This window comes from Hippocampus guttulatus, chromosome 8 (genome assembly GCF_054856545.1).
Source record: "Hippocampus guttulatus isolate MCC_2025c chromosome 8, RoL_Hgut_1.0, whole genome shotgun sequence".
In the NCBI taxonomy this organism is placed as follows: domain Eukaryota; kingdom Metazoa; phylum Chordata; class Actinopteri; order Syngnathiformes; family Syngnathidae; genus Hippocampus; species Hippocampus guttulatus.
Window position 1 is genome coordinate 14,927,420 of NC_141268.1, and position 24,104 is coordinate 14,951,523.

General features: G+C 42.8%; 2 protein-coding genes across 4 annotated transcripts in view; both read right to left on the reverse strand.

Moving 5' to 3' along the window:
• Nucleotides 1–5,830: 5,830 nt before the first annotated feature.
• On the reverse strand, nt 5,831–8,217 carry LOC147201362 (PAK4-inhibitor inka2-like). The gene is made up of 2 exons (XM_086118955.1): nt 8,048–8,217; nt 5,831–7,005 (listed from the first exon to the last, which is right to left on the reverse strand). Exons 1-2 carry the CDS (start codon nt 8,048–8,050, stop codon nt 6,025–6,027), a joined length of 984 nt encoding a protein of 327 aa, XP_085975081.1. The 5' UTR covers nt 8,051–8,217; the 3' UTR covers nt 5,831–6,024.
• Nucleotides 8,218–12,887: 4,670 nt separating this feature from the next.
• Nucleotides 12,888–24,104, reverse strand: part of LOC147201363 (guanine nucleotide-binding protein G(i) subunit alpha-2-like) — a 39,263-nt gene continuing 28,046 nt past the window's right edge. For all 3 annotated transcript variants that reach the window (XM_086117079.1, XM_086117081.1, XM_086117080.1), the window contains exons 2-9: nt 22,847–22,889; nt 19,177–19,318; nt 17,800–17,960; nt 16,628–16,756; nt 14,986–15,115; nt 14,185–14,338; nt 13,785–13,981; nt 12,888–13,700 (exon numbers count right to left, since the gene is read on the reverse strand). In XM_086117079.1, the coding sequence (XP_085973205.1) occupies nt 13,791–13,981; nt 14,185–14,338; nt 14,986–15,115; nt 16,628–16,756; nt 17,800–17,960; nt 19,177–19,318; nt 22,847–22,889 (950 nt within the window). In that variant the 3' untranslated portion in view covers nt 12,888–13,700; nt 13,785–13,790. The remainder of the gene's footprint in view (nt 13,701–13,784; nt 13,982–14,184; nt 14,339–14,985; nt 15,116–16,627; nt 16,757–17,799; nt 17,961–19,176; nt 19,319–22,846; nt 22,890–24,104) is intronic.

Sequence of the window (24,104 nt, forward strand, 5' to 3'; positions counted from 1 at the left end):
TACTGCTATCTGCTATACTTGTTTGGCCTTGCTGGAGGTCTCTGGTTTATTTCTGGTGCACGGACCAGGCGAGGTCTTGCTCCCACACTCCTGGAGTGTGTGATGCATCCTGTGAGTGTAGTATTTGCACATGCAGGAAAAGGTTTACATAGCTTGGAGGTGCAGTGAGGGTCAGCAATGTAAGTGATGGCACGGAATGGAGAACTTTTTATGAGGACACTTGGGAGAAAGTTGCTGCTTTATGGATGGTGACCGCTTGTGTCTATTTGAGTCAATGTAAACTAGGTGACAATGTTTATGTGCATGAGGCAGTGAATATTTGCGCTTGCTAAAGAGAGTGTGTGTTTGACTTAGCTGGGCTGTGTGTGAAACTGTTAACACAGACTTTGGGCTGTGTGGTGGTGAATGGCCGCGAAATGCTCGCATCCTCCGCCTACAGAGGCATGAAGGAATGCTTTTTTGTATCCACATGTGGCTTTGGCGCCCTGCGTTGTTTGGAAACTTCTCCTCGTGGCGTTTATTGTAAACATCACCACATTCTGCATTGCCTTTTCTTATTTTAGCTGGAGCCTTGTAATGATAAAGCACAGGCCTTGAACACAATACCTGCAGAGACACAACATCTTCTTTTTAGACAGCAAAAGGAAATTTGCAGTTTTATGGAAAAGTTAATTCGTGAAACTGGGGGGAAAATAGCCAGAGGACAATTGTTTTGTTTTTCCATCCTGTTCATTTTTTTTTCTTCGCTGTTAGCCAACAAAGAGGCGGAGGCATGTCACGGATTAGGCTGTGCACAGGCCCGAGACACAGAGTGACCTCTACGTGGGTGCATTGTGGAGCTCACAGAATCAACACATGATAAATATTAGGACCACATTCTGCAGATGGATGTTTTCAAACGTTTAAAGATCTGCAACTGATATAAGTATGACAAAACTGACTGAGCTACATTTTGATGGAAAAATAAAGAATATATGCCTATGTATGTATCACAGCGACACGATGCTATTTGTTAGCCTGTGGATTACAGTAAGCGAGCAAAATAAGACAGCATTTTGTGGTTGTTTTAATTCCAGAACATGTGAAGCTGCTGCTTGTTGTGACCTGAGTTAAGTGGATTTTACTGCCAACATCTACATTTTTTATTTTGGGGTATTGCTAATATACTGAGTGTTTTACTTCTGCCTTTTTGCTGTGGAGCTTTTGCAATACTTTCTTTCGAGATATGTATTATTTTATTTGACAATTTGTGGTTCATAGTTATTAACTCTCCACTGGAATGTATTTCTAGCCAGACTTGTAGGCCTATACCACTTTAGCAATGACTCTAAAAGCTTAACGATTAGCATGGCTTCTCCGCCTTCTCCCTCTTCCCACTTCTTGCTCCGTTTGTCACATGATTAGTTACTCCTCGCCTTCCTTTAGTGATACTTGGCAGAAGTGTATCTTCACTGTCATAGGGACAAGGAGTATAAACTTCAAAGTAGCAACTCTATACCATGGAAGGAAAATGTTTAGCCGTGATAGCAAGCCAACCGCTACGGGAAGCTGGTGTGGAGCAAGTTAGCTTAACTGAGCAACTGGGAAAGCAGAAAGGCTGGGTGACTGTTTGACAGGCACACGTATGGTACAGCTCCTCCAGCTCTGTGATTCTGTCTGCGTGAACCTAGTTTCACGCTAAGGCATGTACGATGACATTGTCAACAAGTGTTAGCGTGACTGGTCAATAGAATCCAAGCTATAGTGCAGGCCAAATTCATACCATCAATCACATTTACTGTATGTACCGCATGTGGCTCTCGAGAACTCACTTCATAGTGCGTCAACTAGCTTGGCATGTGTTGTTGTTTTTTTACCACACATGAAAAAGAAGAACTAGCCTCAACAAGATTTGTTATGAAACAAAGTATCAAAGAACGACAATTTCTAAACCACAGCCACAGTAATGAACATGTCTTCTTTCATCAAACCTGAGCATCAACTTCACAAAGGTAGAACTTTACTTGTACTGCAAGTTTGGTCATCTCCCCTTTAATTAGTACCAAAATGTTTACACTACCAGACCATGAAGAGGAAGTGCGTTGTGACCCTGAAGGCTCCGTTTGACCATGAGAACTAAAGCAAAGAAAAATGTCCTCGGATGTTTCTGGTGTGTCATCACCACTGTTATCCTTCCCATGAACTATGAGCTCCACGTTATAGTTGGGAGCAGCTGCTTTGTTTAGATCTCAGGCAGTCACAAGAACCATAAAACACAAACAAATGAATGATCACAAGAAATGCAATGTTCATTTTGTTTACTTCATTTAAATCTTAACGGGCATTTAAAAGACATACTGAAAGCATATGCCATCTACTTGTTTTGCTTCCAAGTCCTGGTATTGGGCTGACAGAAAAATACACACAATCAAAATAACATTCATCTTTGTGTCAGCCAGGAGGCCTCACAAACCCCGCAGTTCACTTCCTGTCTCAGCTTCTGCTAACCGCTCGGTTAATAGGGGGTCATATATGTTTATGCACATTTGTCATAATGTGTTCCTGTGGGCATATAAATACACTTAGCATATTTTCTTGACTTTAACAAGCACCTGTATATTAACCCCTCTGCAAAATCACCATTCACAAACAGTTATAACAGACGTGTTATATACGGCCCCAAGACTTTCGCCTCAAATCCGCTGAGAAGCCATCAAGCAGCGATCGATGACAAAATAAATTCTTCTGGCCTCAACTGTCTGCTTTTGTAACAGTTACAAATATCAAGCGGTTTGACTCATGACTATTCAGTCAATACCACCACATCAATATTTCTTTCAAAAAAAGTCTTGCGTAATTTGTTAGATAACGCACCTCAGGATTCCCTTTCAGCATGATATCAAAACTGTTGTATGAACGATGATTCCTCAACTCGTTCAATTCACCATTCCTAACACGCGGTACATTTTAGCCTCCAGCTGTACTGGAGAGATATTTATCATCATTTTCTCACAGACGCTGTTGTGTAATATGCATGCAGAGTAAAAATCCACAAATGCTTCAGCCTTGTTTATTTATTTTTTTTAAATCAACAAATAATGACAATACTTCTAAGGACATTAATCCATCTTAATCTGCCACGTCGAGTGTGTAAGGGCCAAACAGGGTAGTGAGATAATCCCGAGAATGGCTGTGTGGCATGCTCGAAGTTGTAATGAGGGTTTGAACAAACAGCGTGCATGCTCAAGAGATGATTACAACTGCTGTGATGAGATTGAGGGCGGTAAGGATCAGTGAGCAACAAATGCCCTCCGAGCCTTTCAATTAACAGATTTGCCTCGATAGATTTTCATTTTGACAGGGAAAAAAAAGTTTACAGACACTCACTTTCTAAACACTGGAGCATCTTTGGTCGCCGCAGCAGTTTTCCGGCGCAATTGCAATTTGCATTTGGCTAGCTAAACTTGCACCGCAAAAATGCATCATCCCTTCCACTGGCATGGTAGTTTTAGAGCGCTTCGTTGTGTCTTGCCACATTATGCAGAGAAAGATGAAAGTGCGAAGGTAGAAAGTGACAGCCAGCGTCAATGCGTGTGGGCGGGATTGTCTAAAATAACGCGACAAAATCCGACAGATCTCAGAAATAAGCAGCTCCAAAAAAAGGTTCACCTGGATGTTTAATTTCACACTTGATGGGCGGACGGATATTCCAGAGACCCAACTAGTTTCTGTATGAGTAAGTCATTGAAAAATCAATTTTCCATATGTCCCACTTAATGAAGTAATCTTGCAAACCAAATTTCTCCCAATTTCACTTTCCACAGTTGTCCCATTTTCTCCATCAACGATCATACAACAGTGTCCTGATAATATTTTGTTATATTTCTCTGTGACATTCCAGACAGTAATAAAAGAGGGAAGCATCTCTCCTCCTTGTTTTCATGTGACGAAATGATGACATGATGTGTGAGGTAAGGAGCATGGGAATAACCTCCCCTTATCTCCATCTTGTCCGCCGCCATTTCCACCCCGGATTAACGTGAACGCGGCAAACGCTAAGTGATTATACATTAGCTTATCTCGGCAAGTGTATAAATCAGCCCCTTGTCTCGGTGTCTCCTCACGAATCGTACGTGAGCCGCTTCTATTAGGTCATAAGTGTGTACGTATGACGCGAAGCCACCAAGTCAAATAAAGAGCGAGCTAAATGAGGCCGAGTGACATCCATAAAGTCGACGCGATGCATGCCTCGCTTCGCCTTTCACCTCCCCCGTGCGTACACACAAGGGAGATGACCTCAGCCAGCCGCTAGAACTCTGTAAATAGTCCCATTGTCTGACGAGGCAAAAGTTGCGCTCAATGATTTTTGTTGAGTAAAAACAGAAATACCCAACGGATACAAGAACTGAGGCACACCCCGAATTGTATTACTTCACCAATTAGGTCGCGCCAGACCATTTGGTTCTTAAGATTACACAGAGGTGAGTCGAGCAGCCAAAAAATTGCGCTCCAGGCACTGTTGCTTTGGAATAAAATGACTCAAGGAAAAGTACAGAGTTGCCCTTCAGATAATTGCTCGCGAGTAACAGTAAGAACATAGTCAGCAGGAAAAATTAATCAAGTACAGAGTAAGTGGTGAGTAACTTCTGATTTATTTATTAAATACCATACAAATGTCAAAAAGACAAACACTCATACTCAAGTATTTCTTGGAGGACTACTTTTATATGAGTCATATTTACCCGTATTTTCCACACTACAAGGCGCTTTGGGGTATAAGGCACACCTTCAGTGAATTTTAAAAACGGTTTTCATATATAGGGCGCACCGTATTATAAGGCGCATACAATAGAAGCTAAAATAGTGGCTGTGGTTGCGGTGTGCCTCCACTAGATGGAGCTACACTAAAGGCAATACAATAAAGCGTTATTTATGTAGAGCTTTCACAACCGCTGCAGCTGTAACAAAGCACATTTAAAATACTATGTCCAAGAACTCCGAATATTGATTCGTATATAAGGCGCATCTGATTAGAAAGCGTGCTGTCGGCCTTTGAGAAACTTGAATGCTTTTAGGTGCACCGCCTAGTGCGGAAAATATGGTATTCAATAAAACAACTACCGTAACCAAGAACTGCGTAACCACACACTGTTAAAAAAAAAAAAAAAGTTGGGTGAACCCTTTTATTGAATCCAACAACTCATTTGCTTTTCTCCGCTACCATTGTTGCCGTAAATGTCATTTATTTTTGAAAGTTTCCCCACTTTTTACACTACTTAGATGAATTAATATTTTAGGTCCAAAATACAAGTTGTGCTTTCTTTTTTCCACATGCAGTGTGGTGAGCAATTTCTTTACGATTGAAAAACATAATAGTAATGGTTTGATATTGTAGAAAAAGGTTCAAAATTACAGTACACCAGTCATAATCTGGTGTTTTGGCCATTTTATTAAGAAGTCATTCAGAAGTAGTGTAATGCACCCAAGACTGTTCATCTGTCCGTTTTCCAGACTCCTTATTGTCAATCGGGTCACGGGTGAGCTGGAGACTATCCCAGCTGACTTTGTGCAAGAGGCAGGATACACCCTGAACTGGACGCCAGCCAATCGCAGGGCACATAGGAAACAATCATTCACGCACACGTTCACACAAAGGGTGATTTAGAGTCTCCGATAAACCCAACATGCAGGTTATGGGAATGTGGGAAAAACTAAAACGTCAGACCCGCAATGTGGACGTGCGAACCACAATGCTGCAAAAATGACCTGAGGAAAACGTCATGATTTAAAAATTGTGAGAGCGGCGCAAAATAACTCCAAAGCTAAGGAATAACAACTTTGCACGTTTGATGCTTATGATCAGTTTTTTATTTGCAGTGTAACAGTACAGTTCGTTCCTTCAACTCCCCGTGGACACGTTTGACTCACAATCCTTCACATCTGAGTATTCAATGAACAGGGAGCATTTAAATAGGTCTTCGCTATATCAAGTATAAAAAAAAGTGAGAAACATGACATCAAATACGAATAAAGTGACTCTGTGTGTCAGATGTAGCCAATAATGTCTTTGCATATGATGGGCTGCCTGCTCCCCGACTTCATGAGAGCGGCAAAATGGTAAAAGTCCGTGTCCAGCTCGTGAATAGCCGAGTGGGACTGGTGGAAAAAGGGGACCTTCGGCTCCGACGACACAACGGGACACGAGAGACGCTTGGGGGCGTTGGCGGTTCTGCTGAGGTGAGAGTCTGCGGACCTCATCCTCACTCTCTCCTCCACGCTCTTTGACAAGCCGGCCAGTTTCCTCCGCATGTTTCCTAAGAGGCTTCGTCCCAGTCGGCGTCTGGTTTTGGGTTTCGGCTCGGCGGGCTCGGGACAATCGGGTAGGTCCATCCAGTTCTGGACGAGGTCTGCGAAGCTGTTGTCTCCCAGAACCAGAGGTTGACGGCTGCGTCCTCTGGTCAGCAGAGCGTTGGCCCAGTCCTCCGGGTCGCCCGTCTCGAAGGACGTCCACCTCTCCAGACAAGCGTCCGACGTCGATTTAGGCCGAATGCGTCCACTAGCCGCCCTGTTGGTGCGCAGGCAGGCTGAGGACGAGACGCGCACGTTCCTCGTCCTCCTGAGGACGACCCCCTCGTCCTGCCACGACGCCTCAGAGTACCCGGAGTCAAAGTCCAAACTTTTGTGGCTGCTAGGCGAGTTGAAGCCGAGGCGACTGCTGCAGCCGTCGTCTTCGTCATCGTCCTCCTCTTCCTCCAGAGGGGTGGCCAGGCAGCAGGCCGAGTCGTAGGTACTGGCCGTGCTGGCGCTGGATATCCTGAGACGGGCGCGCTGGTCTCTGGGCCGGCAGGACAGAGGCACAGCCGACGGGCCGCTGACGGCAAAGGTGGGGAGCTGGTTGGTGCTGGGAGGGCGAGTGTTTCTGCAGGTTGCGGGACACGTCCTTCTCAGATGCTTCAGGTCCTGAAGGGATCTCATCATGTAGTGCATGTGCTCCCTCAAACAGTCGCCGGACTCTCTGAGGCACAGCTAAGGAGTGACAAAAGGCATCTTTAGACAATAGTCAAAAGGAAAGACTGTGGGTTGATGTTTTTTTTTTTTTCATTTTAATCCAATGAGACAACATTCATTTCGTGTTGTTAAACGGGTCCAACCAATTAATCAGTTTTTCCGATTGAACGCTGACATAGTGCTATCTGCTCATGAACCAGTTCAATAGAAATGGGTTTAAGATGCAGTAAATGATATATGCCACTCTTTTTCAAAATCATGGTGGATTATTCGGTTATTATTGCACTGAAAATGTGACTTGGTGACAGAATGCCTCTGCAACAGATTGTTTCTGTTAAAATCATGTGACACTGAGACAGCTTTACCAAGTTCTTGGTGCAACAGCATTGGCCTAATTGGACCTATTGAAGTAGTCTGGAAAGTTTCAACATTTTTAACTGTGGGGCCGCATAGCGTTAACACAGTCCGCCTTCTGCCTACAATTGCTCATCTTCATTATTAAAGTGAAGGTCAGTGACGGTATCATTCAAGGCAAAGCCAATGTCCGTTCATTGACTTTGAATCTGGAATGATTCAAGGGGGAAATCCAGACACATGTGCACTCGTTTCTAACCAGTGTGCATGTCTCCAAAGTGAAAACAGCTGCAGCATATCAAACGGGACTCTCGTGGATCTTAATTTAGCTCCCAAAAAAAGGTATCATGTGTCTTTAAGAAAGTCACCAGTGACAAATGAGGGCAATTTAATATCAAACTTTTCTCCCTGGGACACATTTCTGATTGGTTGGAATGTTGTGGGTGCCTCACATTTCAAATGCGAAAGGGATCATGTGATGCTGTGTGTGAGCGAGAACGGAGGCTGACTGGGGATGCAATACTGGGCCAAAAAAGTGTGGAAAACTATTCGGCGGTCAGTGATGATGACATGATCATGAGATATGAATTTTAAAATGGGGGGGAAAAAACATAAATGGAACATTTAAAAAATAACTACAAAGAAAGTACATTGGTGAGCAGCACTACACGGGAATTTTGATCAAATAAGTTGAAGAAAAACTTACCATATCGTTTCCTCCGCTTTCAGTAGGAGAACGCAAACGACGGTGCAGTTTAAAACAGGAGCACCTTCTTCTGCTGGAGTCGAGGCGGAACAAAAAATAGTGCCATGTAGCTGCGTAAAAGGAGAATCCTGAGTGCCGGTGTCGCCTCCAGCTGCTCTGCCGAGTGCAGATGTGCTGATGTGCGTGAAGGTTTCACCTCCTGTCTGTTTTGGGTCTTTGCGGGTAGAGGCGACAAACAGCCAATCAGAGACCGACACAATCCGAGCGGCCAATCGGCGAGTCCCGTTCGTAAAACGGCCAATCGGAGAGCAGCGAGCGCGAAGGTCATTGTTGCGCTATGAGAGAGTCTCAATCCGATTTAGCAAGCATCCACCAATCACATTTTGAAAGGGAAATCCCATTTTAACATAAAACTGTTGTTTTGCGACGGATATGAAGCAGGGAAATATTTGAATGTGCTTCTCGCCAGTGACGCAAGTGAACACTGCAGTTTCTTTTCTGTCTTTCAAAGCTTTTCATCATTTGGCCTTACTTAAATATTTGGCAATGTATGATTCATTGTGATTTACAATTTTGCGTAGAAAGAGGGAAAGCAACGGTGTGTTTCGAAATACCATAGTACGACTTTTTCTTACTGAGAATACTACTTTGTACTTTGCTAGCCCTGCACTGTCTTATGATGACCAAATTTCAAGAGCAGTATCAAAAATAAATACAATACATGCTGATTTATAAAGCGCTTTCACAACAGCTGCAGGTGTAACAAAGTGCTTAACAAAACAGTTAACATAAAGTAAAATAATAAACACAACACATAACATAAAACACGGACAGTCGTGCAGTCCTAACCACTTTTCCGTCACACGCTTTGTTGTTTGAAGCAGTTGGAGATGAAAGAGGAGAGAATCAAAGTGTCCTTTAACCAGTGGATCAGAGACGTCAAACGCTCAAAATGTGCACACGTCGGCTACAAGCCAAGTTTCAAAGTCAACAGGAAGCTGTAGCATCCATTGACGAAAAAAGAGATTGGTTCACTTCTCCTGTCCCATGGAAATCCATTTCAATTCCAAGCGGCGACTCTTGGTTCCAAATACGCATCGGCGCTCTGCACCAATGCTCCTCTCTCCTCATCCTCAACTTCAGCAGCCATGCATCCAGCCGCACCAACGCTGACTGTCCAACAGCGCCGACATATCCACTGAACAAAACGGGGTTGTGAAAAATGCTGCCCATTACAGGCGCAAAAAACACAAGCGCCCCAGGTCTGTCCAGCACTGACAGTCAATGAAATTACATTTATCATAAAATTAAATACCCCTATTAAATTTTTAAAAAGCAAATCAAAAATATATAGATAAAATACAGCTGTGAATTTATAGATGATTTAAGAGGGAGGAAATTTCATCTGTGCTGTAGCACATTTGACACTAAAGTTGTACTTGATACAAAATTGTTTCACTGTATTCAATTTTGCAGGTGTATGTAATGAAGAGCCCCAGTGTCCAAAATGTTCACATTATACTTAACCCAGTCAATCATCGCACCGTGTGTCATGTCAAAATGACAATTTATAATTTCCCCATTTGAGAAACTGGGCGTTGGATTCGACACATTATATTGGCAGGTATGTCCCTTGCCCTCATGCTTTTGAGCTCCTGGTGTATAGTAATCTACATAAAATGGCTGCAATTGATCAATCAATCCATGCAAAGGGTCAAGAGTTGAACCCAAAACATTTGAACTGTGCGCCTGGTCTGCTAATCTGTACTCCAAAATTTCCCTCCTACCTTAAAAGACTAATAAATAAATACATTATATATGTATATATATATATAAATAAATGTCCGTCTGTGTGTGTGTGTATGTGGATGGCAGCAGGAGGATACACGGGTTAATTGAACCTTCTGCCATCTAGTGGAAGAGCATTTAACGGCTTCGTATTGTTTGTGTATGTCAAACTTATTGTAGTGATGTCCAAAGGCATTTGTTTCAGACAACAATTTTTATATATTTGCTACCATTAGATTGTTAAAAAAAAAAAAGCATGACCTGCCCCGCTGTTTTGTCCAAACGCTTCCTAAATGAAGCGCTTGTTGCAGCGGTGCTTGTTCATTGTCATTCAAGTAGAAACAAATGCTTCAATCTGCACCTTTATAGTCTGTTGATCCCCAATTGTTGTTCGCTGGCTATTCACCGCTCGAGCCTTTATGTTGATGTGATAGGAGCACTTGTGCTGTAGTGGCTGTGATGGCTGCCGTTTAAGTGCAACATTAGCATGAAGATCATGGCAACATGTCCAAACCTGCCACATATCTGCATTACCTTTGACCCTCACCAAGACGAGCCCCTTTGTGTTGCATTTACCTACAAATGGCACCAAACAACCTCCATAACAGCCCACATTTACATTGCAACGACTGTTCCCACGCAGAGACCATCAGCATTGTCTTACGTGAACAAGACCTCCATTTTTATAGAGACCACAACTTGGACACTTTATGCAATAATCAGCTCCTGAAGCCACTTTAACTATCTAATATTCATCTTTGTAATAGATCATTTGATTCATCAACATTTAAACCTCACATTATTCATACCATCATACATTTCTGACAGGCAGAAGTCACTTTAGATTTTGCTTTCATATATATACGCACGCGCGCACACACACACACACACAGTATTACCAAAAGTATTTGCTCACCTGGAATTATCCAAAACGATTTGGTATCCTGAAGCATTCAAAGTTCTTTTCACTGGAGCCAAACTCTTGGGGGGGGGGGGGGGGGGGGGGGGGGAAAAGAACCCCCACACCATAATTCCTCCTCCACCACATTTCACACTAGGCACAATGCAGTCCGAAATGCATGGCTTGGATGCAGCTGCTCTGCCCTGGAAACTCATTTCATGAAGCTCTCCGCGCACTGTACTGAGCCTAATCCGAAAGCCACATGAAGTTTGGAGCTCTTGAGCGATTGACTGTGCAGAAAGTCGGCAACCTCTTCGCACTCTGCGCCTCAGCATCCGCTGACCCGTCTGCGTCAGTTTACATGGCCTACCACTTCGTGGCTGAGTTGCTGTTGTTCCCAAACTCTTCCATTTTTTTGTAATAAAGCTTACAGTTGACTGTGGAATATTTACGAGCGAGGAAATTTCACAACTGGATTTGTTGCATAGTTGGCAATTGGCATCCTCTGACAGTTAGTTCCATGCTGGGATTCACTGAACTCCTGAGAGGGATCCATTCTTTCACAAACGCTTGTCAAAATAGTCTGTAGACCCAGGTGCTTGATTTTACACACCTGTGGCCAGGCCAAGTGATTCGGACACCTGATTTTGAACATTTGAATGGGTGAGCAAATACTTTCGGTAAAATATATATGTCTTTGTATGTATATATAATGTGCGTTTTTTACATCATTCATACCAAATTTGAAGAAAATTTATTTTGCATCATATTATATATATATATATATATATATATATATATATATTTTTTTTTTTTTTAAGTTCAGGGGTGTCCTGATCTTCAAACCGAAGTGGAAATTTTTAATATTCTTAACATCTAAAAGCAATCCAACGCAGGTCAAGATGCAGTGCAGATAAATATATCTAAAAAGAAAGCATTTGTGTTCAATGTCACAGTATGTGATAGCTTGTCACGGGGCAACTGTCTCACACTCTGTCGTGGTTTTGCTGATTAAATGTGGTTCTTATCTTTCTTCATCATGTTCTCACGTGGACTGCGCTTAATTTTAGGATTTACCATGGGTCGATAACAATCAAGCAATGGTCCGGACTTTGGATACCCATAATTGAAAGCAATCTAATTAACTACAGCGGAGTCTCGATTTTACAAATGAGTTGGGGGAAGGTGTCGTCCGCTGGAGTCGATTGTCTGTTACGTCAAATGTAATTTTCTTCCCTCGTTAAACTTTGGAAACATACTATGTAAATCTTTTTCATCTCTATAAACGACACATTCTTGAGACGATTGCAACTTGGGAAACTAACAAATATTGACGAGGGACTTTAACGTTTATCTCAAAAGCTAATATTTTAATGTTTGTTATTTAGAAGTACACATAGAAGTTATGCCTAAGCAGTGTTATGATTAATATAGCGTCCCTCGAAAAAAATGTCTCCTTGAACCTCAGACGTTTGCGCACAGCCAACGTCATTGCTTGGCAGAGGTAGGTGAAGTCCTCCTCATGTCCGCAAGGTGGCAGTCCAGGTAAGCCAGTGTCATGTTTCCCAGATGAGTGATGCTTAGGGAGACAAGTTTGTTTTCACGCCATGTTCCAGTGCATCTAAACAGGCGTGTGTAAACTTTTTATATCCATATTTATCAGCTCAATGTGCTATTCTAATACAATTTTCTTTTCAAATCAAATTAATCTGAAACGACTGTAGAATATTCATTCTGAACTGTCATGCTAGCACAATTACCATGCAATTTGTATACATCCGATAGGACAGATAAGCAACTATGAATACAAATTACTGTGTGTGTGTGTGTGTGTGTGTGTGTGTGCGTGTATACACATATCAGTGGTTCTTAACCTTTTTAGAGGTACTGAACCGTTCATTTGTGAAAAATGTATATTTTTGACAAATTAACAATATAAATATATATCATGACAGTCACACGCTGACTGTGAAGTGAACTAAATTTTCTACAGCACTAATTGGACAAGCAATGTAATGTGATCATCTGCAGCCAGTGATGGCCAAGCGGGTGTCGTGTGTTTGCCCCTCCATGGCAGAGGCTCCGTTGAACCCACCCAGGTTAAGAACCACTGATATATATATAGCAGGGGGAAAGACGATGCACGAGGGGTCAAGTGATCTCTACTTTTATTTAAATTAAATCATATTGACTTTAAAACAATTTTAATAACCAAAAGAAAGGAAAAAAATGCAACTTTTTCTGGAATTTGATTTTTGTCTCTCATTAATAATCACTATATATTCCTAGATGCAAGGCAGAATAAGAGAGAATGGGGTCGGTGAAAAAGAAAAATTGTAAACAGAAGTCGAGGCACAAGCACACACACGCGCGATGTGACAAACCATGGAGCGGCTACGACAATATAAAACGTGAAGGAAAGTTATTTAGCTATACGAGTTTTAATATCAGTAAGAATGTGGCCATCTCGTCTGGCTTTTATTAATACTTTTTATTGTCGGAATGTTAGATCATTTGTGCAGATAAGTAATAAGAGTTAATAGCCATCATATTGAGTCATGCAGAACAATACAAGCTATAAATGATGATGAACCTATGTAAACGTTATCAACATGGACAGAAAAAAAAAATACCACAATCCTGATATAAGTCATATCTCATGTCCATGCGTGTGCTTCATCTCTTTAAAAATAAGCTTGGCGTGATTAAAAACTGAATAACGAGACTCGCTATAAGTAAAATGAAAGCAATTATATATATATTAAAAAAAGAAAAAGTTGGAGAAAAATAGAAGATAAACACGAATAAATGCTGATTTTGTGGTCGTAGCCCAAAGAGAGTTAACATCAAGTGGACGCGCTTGCAAGGCTGCTGGCCTTGGCAGTCTCTTGCCGAAGGAAAAGCGAGATGGTGGCTGGCCAGTGCAGTCGTTCAGGATGCGCCTTTCGTTCCACGGGAGCCCCTCTGGTAAGACACACGCAAACAGCAAGTGGCGTGAATCCGCTGACTACGACACAAGAGCGCGCGGCTCTTCCTCCTGACGCTCACCTGCTCTCAGAAGAGGCCGCAGTCCTTCAGGTTGTTCTTGATGATGACGTCGGTGACGGCGTCAAACACAAACTGCACGTTCTTGGTGTCGGTGGCGCACGTGAAGTGCGGGTAGATCTCCTTGGTGTCCTTCTTCTTGTTCAGGTCCTCGAATTTAGTCTGGATGTACGCCTGCGCCTCCTCATACTTGTTGGGGCCTGGAAAGGGAGGCGACAAGAATGACACGTCGACATCACACAAGCGAAGGACCACAATTGTAAAAAATCTTGGGTGTAATTTGCAGTGGTGTCGAACTGCACTGCCTCGTACTGAAAGCTGCTTTTAATTATTTTGTGCCTGTTATGGAACGAACCCAAATATTAGGAACACCCTCCATGCAGGCGTACTTGTGTTGCCATACCAGCGTACTCCGGGAAGCAGATGGTCAGCGGGCTCTGGGCGATCTTCTCCTGAAACAGGTCCTTCTTGTTGAGGAAGAGGATGATGGACGTCTCGGTGAACCACTTGTTGTTGCAGATGGAGTCAAACAGCTTCATGCTCTCGTGCATGCGGTTCTGGGTGGGATGCGCACAGGTTAAACGGGAACCACATTTCAAAGACTTTTTTTAGGGGTCAGAAGTTGAAAATATGAGAACAAATCTGTTCAAACATTACCTTGACAGAAGAGTCAATTTGGTACAACTTGGAACGTGGCAACTATTTTTCAGGAAGAATATGCCTCAAGTTGTATAAAAACGGAAGGAATGTTTTTATTAGAGGGCACAAAATCCCATCATCCGTGAATGTGCGAATAGCTAATCACACATCTGTAGCGGAAAATTTGAACATGAGCCGATTATTCGATCCGACCAAATAACATAATTCCCATTATTCGTGTTTTTAGAACATAATTTGCACAGTTCTCACTGTTCCCGACGCACTTGTTTGCATTGTTCTTTTCCTGATATCGACGTCACACTTTCCTAAAATCAAGTGTTTCATTTTAGACGTCACTCAATCCGTTCCCCTTTTACACAAAACACAATCCGTTTGTTCAACTGAAAAACAAAGTCTGTACCGAACAGTAAATTTTGGCATCGCGAGCCATCATACTTTACTTTCCGTATACTATACTTAAGATTGATGTGGTTTTCTTGTTAAAGGTGTTGGAGCTTGTCGGATCAATAAGCATTGCAACAAGGCGGCCATGTTGTGAACTCACCATCTCTTCATCCTCAGCCAGGACCAAGTCATAAGCACTCATGGCCACACAGAAAATGATGGCGGTAACTCCCTCGAAACAGTGGATCCACTTCTTCCTTTCGGAGCGTTGGCCTCCAACATCAAACATCCTGTAAACACACAAGGAACACGTGCAACCTTTCAGTGTTGTTTTTTTTTGGGGGGGGGGGCAGGATGGCATGAGTGCAGGAGACACACAACACGGCTTATATATTATCCCTCAGCAGACTTGTCAACACATCCTGGTCTTTTCTGAGGAGCTGCTTTTGAAAAACAATTCAAAAACAAGCCGTGGACGTACATTTTTCAACCCATGTGACTTATTCGTGGAGGTGTGCGCATGCAGGGTGTTGACGCGGAGCTTTTCCTGCTATTAAAGCAGGCCGGTGTTTGATGACGCGACGTTCAAGGTGAGTCGTTTTCACTGGCGCAGTTGGGTTTCGCGACAGACAAGCTGTGCGGCCTGAGTCAGCGCACCTCATTATAACACTGACACACTTTGGAAAGCTTTCTCCTGGAGTTGCTCAGCTTCAGCACAGCTGCGTGTTTGTGTGTGCATGGGTACTCGCAGGGTACTCGGCCAAGATCAAACAGGCACATTGCGTGGACCTGCTTCATATCCCACGCTCCAAACTAACACATCCAGACAGAATGATGAGGTTTAATTATTACCCATGCATATACAGACTAAATGTATTTATTGGTGTTCTCCTCTTTGCACAGTGGGCTGATGTCATTTATGCGGAATGATGATACAGCCACCCGGTCACAACATTAGGTCCATGGGCACATTTCTTGCGAGAGCCGCTCTCTCAAAAAGGTCTCCGTTTTGATTGACAGTGAAATTATCAACCGAGCAATTTTTTTATTTTATTTAATTTTTTTGTGGTGGAAAATGGCAGCGGTGTGCTCTGAATCCCGCAGAACGGGGGTTCGAATATTCTGGTTGTCCCTTTTAAAATCAGTGGCTCTTAAAATGGGGGCCCCTGAACCCCCCCAGAGTCTGCAAGGCTTATCATTGGGTCTACAAAATAAAAAGTGCATGCCAATTAAAACGAACATGCTAAATCAATACTTTTTTTTTTAATGATATTCAGGGATGCAAATGTTTTTAGGATTAAGAATAGAGGTCTTGGAAAACCCCATGTAAGGGGTCCCAGGACCCCAAAACTTTGAGAGCCTCTAATTTAGACACACAAAAGAAGAAGGGGAAAAAAAACCCCCATCTTGTGTAGTAGTTTGTGCTTGTGGGCCCATGAATGGAGGTTGTGTGTCTGGATTAAAACATCTTGAGTGCAGATGACCCAACGGGGATTTTGTGTGTGTACGTAACATTGTGGGATCACTCATGTAACTTTCCATTCTAACAGTCCAGTAACTGCAAACCAAACACCTCTCTTATTTTTTTATATATAAGTCATGTAAGGGCATGCGAACAACTGCTTCATAAGTCGTCTGGCCAAGTCCAACATTTAATACAAGCAGAAAATCCTTTTTTTTTTTCTTGGAGCGCACAATCTTTGCTGAAGGCAGTATTGTATTGTCAGCAACATCATACGCCGCTGCATTGTTTTGTTAGTGAATGGCTGACTTGGTAGCACTATGTAGACGAAAGAGCTTACTTGAAGTGCAGGTCTTTAAAGGTGAAGTGTGTTTCCACAATGCCCGTGGTCTTGACTCGGGTTCGAAGCACATCTTGCTGTGTGGGGATATAATCAGGCTTGGCTATCCTCTCCAAGTCGTTCAAATAGCTCGGGTGAAAAAAAAATAAAATAATAAGATTCAATATTCATCATGTGGAGAGAGGTGTGCACTGGGTTGGACAGAAAGGTTCCTTCAAATTAAAAGCCCCACGTGTTCCCTCACACAGGGCTGAGAAAAAGAGAAAGGAGCTCAAACTGGCTGGGCAACAACGTTGGCAGAACACTGACAACCCAAGAGTCAGGTTCAGATTTATGACCCAATTGCAGGAGTGCATATTTACTTATCGCGATTACACAACAGAGGGTGAAATATGGTTTAGAGCCGGGGTGGGCGAAGATTTGATTTTCAGAACAGACAGTCCAAAAACATTTAAAAAACTAATTTAATGTAGCAAATAGAACTTTTTAAAAAATATGTATAATTAATTGAACTATATAATTGAACACATTTAATAAAAAATATCAAACAAATGAAATGTGTCTGTAAAATCATTTATTTACCATCAGTTTATTATTATTTTATACGGCGACATCATGTTTTAAGCAGTAAACACAAATGTTGCGCCAACAACATGTCGCCAGATACGTTACTCAGGGGTATATATTCTTTATCCTCTGCAAAAATGACAAATACTCCTGCAGCAAAGTCGCTTAGTTGTGAAACTGTTTGTTTCTGCATGATTGTATTTTACTGCCCCCCCCCCGCCACCCTGGTGGCCAAGGTGGGCACACCAAAAGGAGCACAAGGGCTATACATCAAAAATATATATAATTGAATCGATTTTGTGACCCGAATAAAATGAGCCCAATTCCTTCACTTTTATTTTAGCACAAAGGTCATTCTAAGGATCATTAAGTCTCAATACGATCGGTATAAATATGGTCCCGCATTGTTCTCCCTATGCGAGTGTGTGTGCTCATGCTTCCTCCCACATGCTTGACAAGACTCTGAAGTGTCCACGCGTGTGGATGTGAACGATTATTTGACAAAATGTGTCCTGTGATTGGCTGGTGACCAGTCCAGGGTGTACTCTGCCTCTCCGCTCGTTAACTGGTATAGCTACAGCTGATTGGATGGAATGGTCACTCACTAGGATGCGGAGTCATTAAGCTGATACTCGCGGGCTCGTGTGAAGCAGCTCTGCACGCCGCCGTCGGCCCACAGTCGCTGGATGACATTCGACAGGTCGTCCGGCAAGATGCCCTGCTCTTCTGCGGCTGCAGATAGGGCAAACAGTTGCCGGGCGTCGTCCTGACAACACAAAACAAACACATCAGATACATGGCGTCATCGCTGAGGAATTGCAGGATGACATTCTCTGGGATGAAGTGAAGCTCAATTAACCTGAATGAAGCAATACAAGCACACAACCAGGACTAATGATGCTTTTCAATTCAAGAATACAAATGTAGTCGGGGGATCTGTGGGGGTTGAAGATCTCACCGCAACAACTGCTGTCTCAAATCGGATTCACCGTATTTTCCGCACTATAAGGCACTTTGGAGTATAAGGCGCACCTTCAATGAATGGCCTATTTTAAAACATTTTTCAAATATAAGGTGCACCGCATTATAAGGCGCATAGAATAGAAGCTACAATAGTGGCAGCAGTTGGGATATGCAGCCACTAGATGGAGCTCCGCTAAAGGGAATACAATACATCTTTATTTGTATAGCCCTTTCAGAACAATGCAGCTGTAACAAAGCGCTTTCAATAACATTTAAAATTTTACATCCAAGAAATCAGAATATTGACCATATATAAGGCGCATCGGATTATAAGGCGTGAACATACATTTTCGTGAACATTTTGCCAGCAAAATGTCACTTAAAGATGACATGGGTGAATAAAGGAAGCCCCCCCCCCCCCCAATGACAATGCTAAATTGTGAGTGTGAATCTCACACAGTGCCATTCTGTCACTCAAACTATTTTCCCGCATCTTTCTTTACTGTTGAGAGCTATTCATTAATTTTCCACATCCTTTCATTGCATCCCTGGGCGGGCGACTGTTGAAAGGTTGTTGGGTTTTTTTTACAGTCTCTCGAAGCGGCACAGAAACACGCGCCGGGACAGAATATCCAGCACTGTGAGCCTCGTTCGAAAGAATCTACAGCTCACACTCAATTTCCTGGTGGGGACCGCCACATTTCCCTTGAGAGAGAGAATCCTCGCTGCGTAAATTCCGCCGCACAAAATCCTCGGAACATGATGTGGGTGTTAAAGATGAAGGCAAGAGAGCGGTTTTGATGGCGATCGTAAGAGATTATATTGCTGGGCAGAACAGATAAATTACACTGCACTCGAGGAGGTTCCCCCCCCCCCACCCAGAAGATGTATTTAACACGTCATTCTTATCAGCTTCACGTTACTCCGGTCTCCGGTATTTACAGTTCGGTAGTCCTATTCCAGTTAGCCAACTGTATTGTAAAACCACACCACAAGGCGAATATATTGATTGGCCTTACCGCCCTTCCAGCGTCCTCGTAGTCAATCTTCAGGTTGGCCATGGCTTTGATGATAGCCATGATGGATTGGATGGTGTTGCTGTACACAACCGCTCTGTACTGCTTGCACTCTTCTTCTGAGTAGCCGTCCTCGTGGATAATCCTGGAAAAAAACACCGGAAAATACATTGAATGTAAAAAGGATTCCAGGAAAATTCAGCTTTAAATGACTCCTAAATTTTTCCAACACAGCCAAAAGGGAAAGAAGATGCGTATGAAATGGGATCAGATTAAAATGTCAACACGCTTGATGCCAACATCGTGAATCCACTTTATGATGATTAACAAATCAGTTGTCACCGTCATGTTAAAAGCAACAAGGCTAAAGCAATAAATATGTTTTATCAAGGTATGTTTTGCCATGTTTCAATGTAATGAAGAGTTTATCAAGATTACTTTATGTTAATACAATCGAGAGCGCAAAACTTTTGGGATATCAACTGAATGTTTTAAGTAGGAATGACATAGCACAGATACTAGATATCAGTAAGGGGCAAGGGGCAGCTTTGTTTTAAGGTATCGGGTACTAATCAACGCTGCCGATACCAGCGGAAATACTTAAAGCAAGAAGAAGAAAAAAAAACTGTCATTGAGTAAGTCCTCCTCGGCAGTAATTGGCATATCAAAAGTACAGTACTTGAGGAATAGGTACTCTATTAGTGAGTACACAAAAGTGTAGGTCTGGGAAAAAAAATTGGATGGGACTTCTCTGGTTTTGAATATGAATGACAACAAATTTGTACTTTCATTTGAATGCATACAGGTCAAAAATCGAGTCAACCATTCAAGCTGTGTTTTTATGCTGACGTTAATGTAAAATTGAAAGGCAAAACTTTGAGGACATTGAGTTCGTGTCGGCGCTCGCTTTGTCACAATTAGAAATTGGAACATAAGCAAGAGATGTGCGGATTCTCATCATCAGAGGAAGCAGTTTTTCCAAGGGACGGACGGGCATTTGACTACATTTCCTTGATTGATGTTGGGTGAAATAAGTTCATGGGGTGGAAAAGTCGGTCTGAATATCATGAATTACTGTTCCCATTGCCAGTGTTGTTTTAAGCAAAAGTATTGCTGCTCGGAGGAGTTGCCACAGCGGATATCTGCGTAGATGTCATGTCGAGACTGACTCAATTCAACGTCTCATCTGAGGGTTAAAGCAGAGTCGTGCACTCAGTTTTGCCACAATTGCCCCAAGACACGGTTAGTCAACAAGCTTTTTTTTTTTTTGAGATACTCCATAATAATGCTTTTCTAATCAAGATGTCATCACTGTGCGTTTTGATGACGTATGAATATGATCTAGACTGCAACAGATTACTAGCATGTCACCACACAAATCAAACTCGTATTTCAAGGCACCACCGTATTAAAAAAATAAAAATAAAAAATTTAAAAGGTGGAGGTGTCCTGACATGAAGGCCTGAAATAAACATGAGCTGCGTTGCTAGCACAGTTGAGGAGACTGACAGCAAAGAGGAGATGCTGAGCCGCACCACTTCAATAAGCATCTCCAACGGGTTTGTGAGGGTCCAGAGACACCGGATGGCACACCAAGAACGCTCAATAGCGAGTGATTTACGAAATGAAACCTCGTTAAAATGCAAGTGAGCCCGCTGAGAAGTGCCAAGTTTGAAGATGGAAATGTCGTCCCCCCCCCCCCCCCCCTGTTTACTGTTCAACCAAACAATACTTTGAAAAGTGGAGCTATGATTGGTTTGATTATGACACATGCTGCGAAGCCACCGTCATGTCAGGGGCGCAATTTAGAATGCCAACCGCACCAAGGATTAACTGTCGCACAATTGCGTTCGGGAGTATTTTCATTTATCCCCCCCCCCCCCGCTATCGACGGAAGCTAGTCCCTGGACATCCTTGCTAGCGCTGCATCAAACGGCTTTCGTGATTGATTAATCAATTGGTGCAAAACCAAAAAAAGCGCAATTTATCGGACGCGCTTGATCACTCAACGTTGCAGCATATCTTCAGACAAGCACGTCACAATTGGCTGAATCAACCATAACTGGATTGTAATCGCAGCCGCCCAAAATGCAGTTAAAATTTGTTCCGTTCATTTGTCATAAGCGGATGCAACAATTTCCCCCGTGACAAACAAAGCACGCCCACTGAGTCAATTACAGGCTGCAGAAAGTGGCGACATGTAATCAGCAGGTTTAATTGTTGATGTGAAAACTGTTTCTACTCAACCAGGATTATATAATATCTATTTTACTACGCTTGAAACGACAGCCCTAAACTATAAATTACCTAATTTATGAGCAGTCAAGAATGCAATTATCATAGCAGGAACATTCCTTGGCATGAGCCTCAGGGGGGGAGGAGCCCAATCTCCAGACAAAACTTGCAATGGCCATATTTGCGCATTTGTTCTACAACTCTGAAGTGGATAAATTAACTGCTCGCCGTGCATATGGTTCATTCATGGTTCATTCCAGTCTAAGTTGAACCTATAAGACCAAAACCTTTCTGTACTGTGTAATAAATCCCCTCCACATGGGCTGGCTGGGTTTTGCACATTTCCAGTGCCGCTCGGGGTTTGAGGTGGTATCTCAAGCTCACAGTTGTTCAAGCAGGATACGGTATGTGGAGGAGATACCGGGAGACAGGCCAGGACACCAGGAGAGCGCCCAAAGGAGGACAAGCAACAGAAACAGGAAGAGGTTCCATTTGTGTTCAACCAATTGTGCTATGTAATCACAAGATTTTCAACTGGCGTACTTTGGTCAGGGCAGCATTTGACTGTTAGCAAGTTGATCCATAATTGTGTTCGGATCCAGATTTCTACGATCTTGGGCTAAGTTTGCATGCTCTCCTTGTGCTTGCGGGGCCTTTGCTTTGGTTATTCCAGCTTCCTCCCATTAAAAAAAACAATTTGAGTTGTGCTTTGTCGCTGGTTAGGCAGTTTAAAGCGCTCGCCGGTGATGAGTTGTTTTATGGCCAAACCAGTTTTGGATCAAGTTGAATGTAAAAGCAGCTTGCAAAACCTGAAGTGAAGAAAAATAAATCGATACCCAGTGAATCAAAGAGATCTGATACCCTGGCAGAAATGTTTCAAGTTGTTGTATCAGAGTTGGGTTTGAAAAGCCAAATATTCCATTTTCTCTGGTCCAATAACCGAGAAACTGGAAAATCTCCTTAAGCACTGATATCTTGTCAGGTACATTCCAGATGCAAACTGGATATGGTGTCTCCTCTGATCATAGTTGAATACCGTATGTCAATAGGTCAATGCAAACAAACCAATTTATATTATTTGATTCCCTTCACACGATTAGAATTGATAAGAGGATTAATAAGGAATTAGGTGGATAAGCAGCACCGAAAATGGAATCAGAACTGCAAAATCCTAATCAATTCAAATCTAAAATCTCACCTCCGCTCACCAGTGACAACAGGGATTTATTTCTATTAGTGCATATTCATTTATTTCTTCCCTTGAATTTTTTTTAAGCAGTCAATCCTTGTGTGGCCGTGACTTGAAGTGTGATCCAACGAAATATAGAAATTCTCAAGTATCGAGGAATGCATTTAAATTGTGTCATTGCTTGTCAGATTTTGAAGGAGGGTGTGGAGGGGGGGGGGGGGGGGGGGAATAAAAGTTCAAGGTCCTCACTTCATCTGCTTCACAATGGTGCTCTTTCCAGACTCCCCAGCACCTGCAAAGAGAACAAAAACAGGCAAAGCTTTAAAAATACGCTCCTGTTAGACGGGAAATGTAAACAGTTGACCCGAGAGGCCGTCCCACATCTGGAACGTCTACCCTTATTCTACCTCCGTGCTCTCATTTCCATCCTGCTCACTGGATAGCCACGAGAGTTCCACCCAGCTGACACTACAGGATGAATTTAAAAACGCACATTTTGGCCCGTCTTAATTCATGGTGGAAAGTCCCCGGCCATAAATTAGCAACCATCCTCATTGTGCTCTTTTCATTCCGAAAAGCCACTTCACCATTTTTTATTTTAATGGCGATGCCTTGGACTGACGGGGCTTGTCCTACCCTCTGCTATGTTTACTCTCGCAGCCCGAGGCGACCAGAGGGGGAGAGAGAGAGAGAGATCATCTGCCACAGGGAATCCAACACTACACACATACATGCTAGCACACACGTACGCACACACGCACGAGGGTGCACTGGCCCGGGGGTAAAGTCCCTCAATGTACCCTACGAGGCAGCGAGTCGTATACACATCCACAGGGAAGCCTCTGGGTAGCAATGGGCCAGGACGCTTAACACATACAGCTGGCAACTCAAATTTCTCAATGGAATAGGAGCTCAGACTCCGATATAAGGACCACAACATGCCTGCCTAGAAATACATGCACTTTTGACCAACGTCACATGGATTTTATTAGAAATGTGTGGATGTCATTTGGGATGAAGTCACAGACTTCAGTGAGTCCCGTCTCAAGAGATCCGGTAGAAGAGCGGCATCAATGTATCAGTTGATGCTCAGACATAGTCAATGAGGTAATATGATGTTCGATGTTTACGATTGTGGTTGTTTGCGGCGGTGGAGAATTGCACTGCATCATCATAAAGTGATGGCTGCTTCGATCGATATTTCGACCTTCCAAATCAAATAAAAGTGGAGCAAACAGGCCATTCTAATCTAATTCCTCTGTGGCAGTGACAATCAAAATTGACCCTCTTTATTGTTGATACCATTTTTGTGGGGGTGAGATGCATGTGTAGGGGTGATAAAAAAAACAAAAACAAAACAGTTTTACTTTTTTGTAGTACATCGGACTTTTGAGAGATTTACTTTTTTTTATGAGTTTGACCTACAAAAGCTTGCGCAATGCGGATTTTACCATGTGTTGTAATTTATAGCCATGACGCATCAGAAAAAAAAATCCACCTGTTGCTG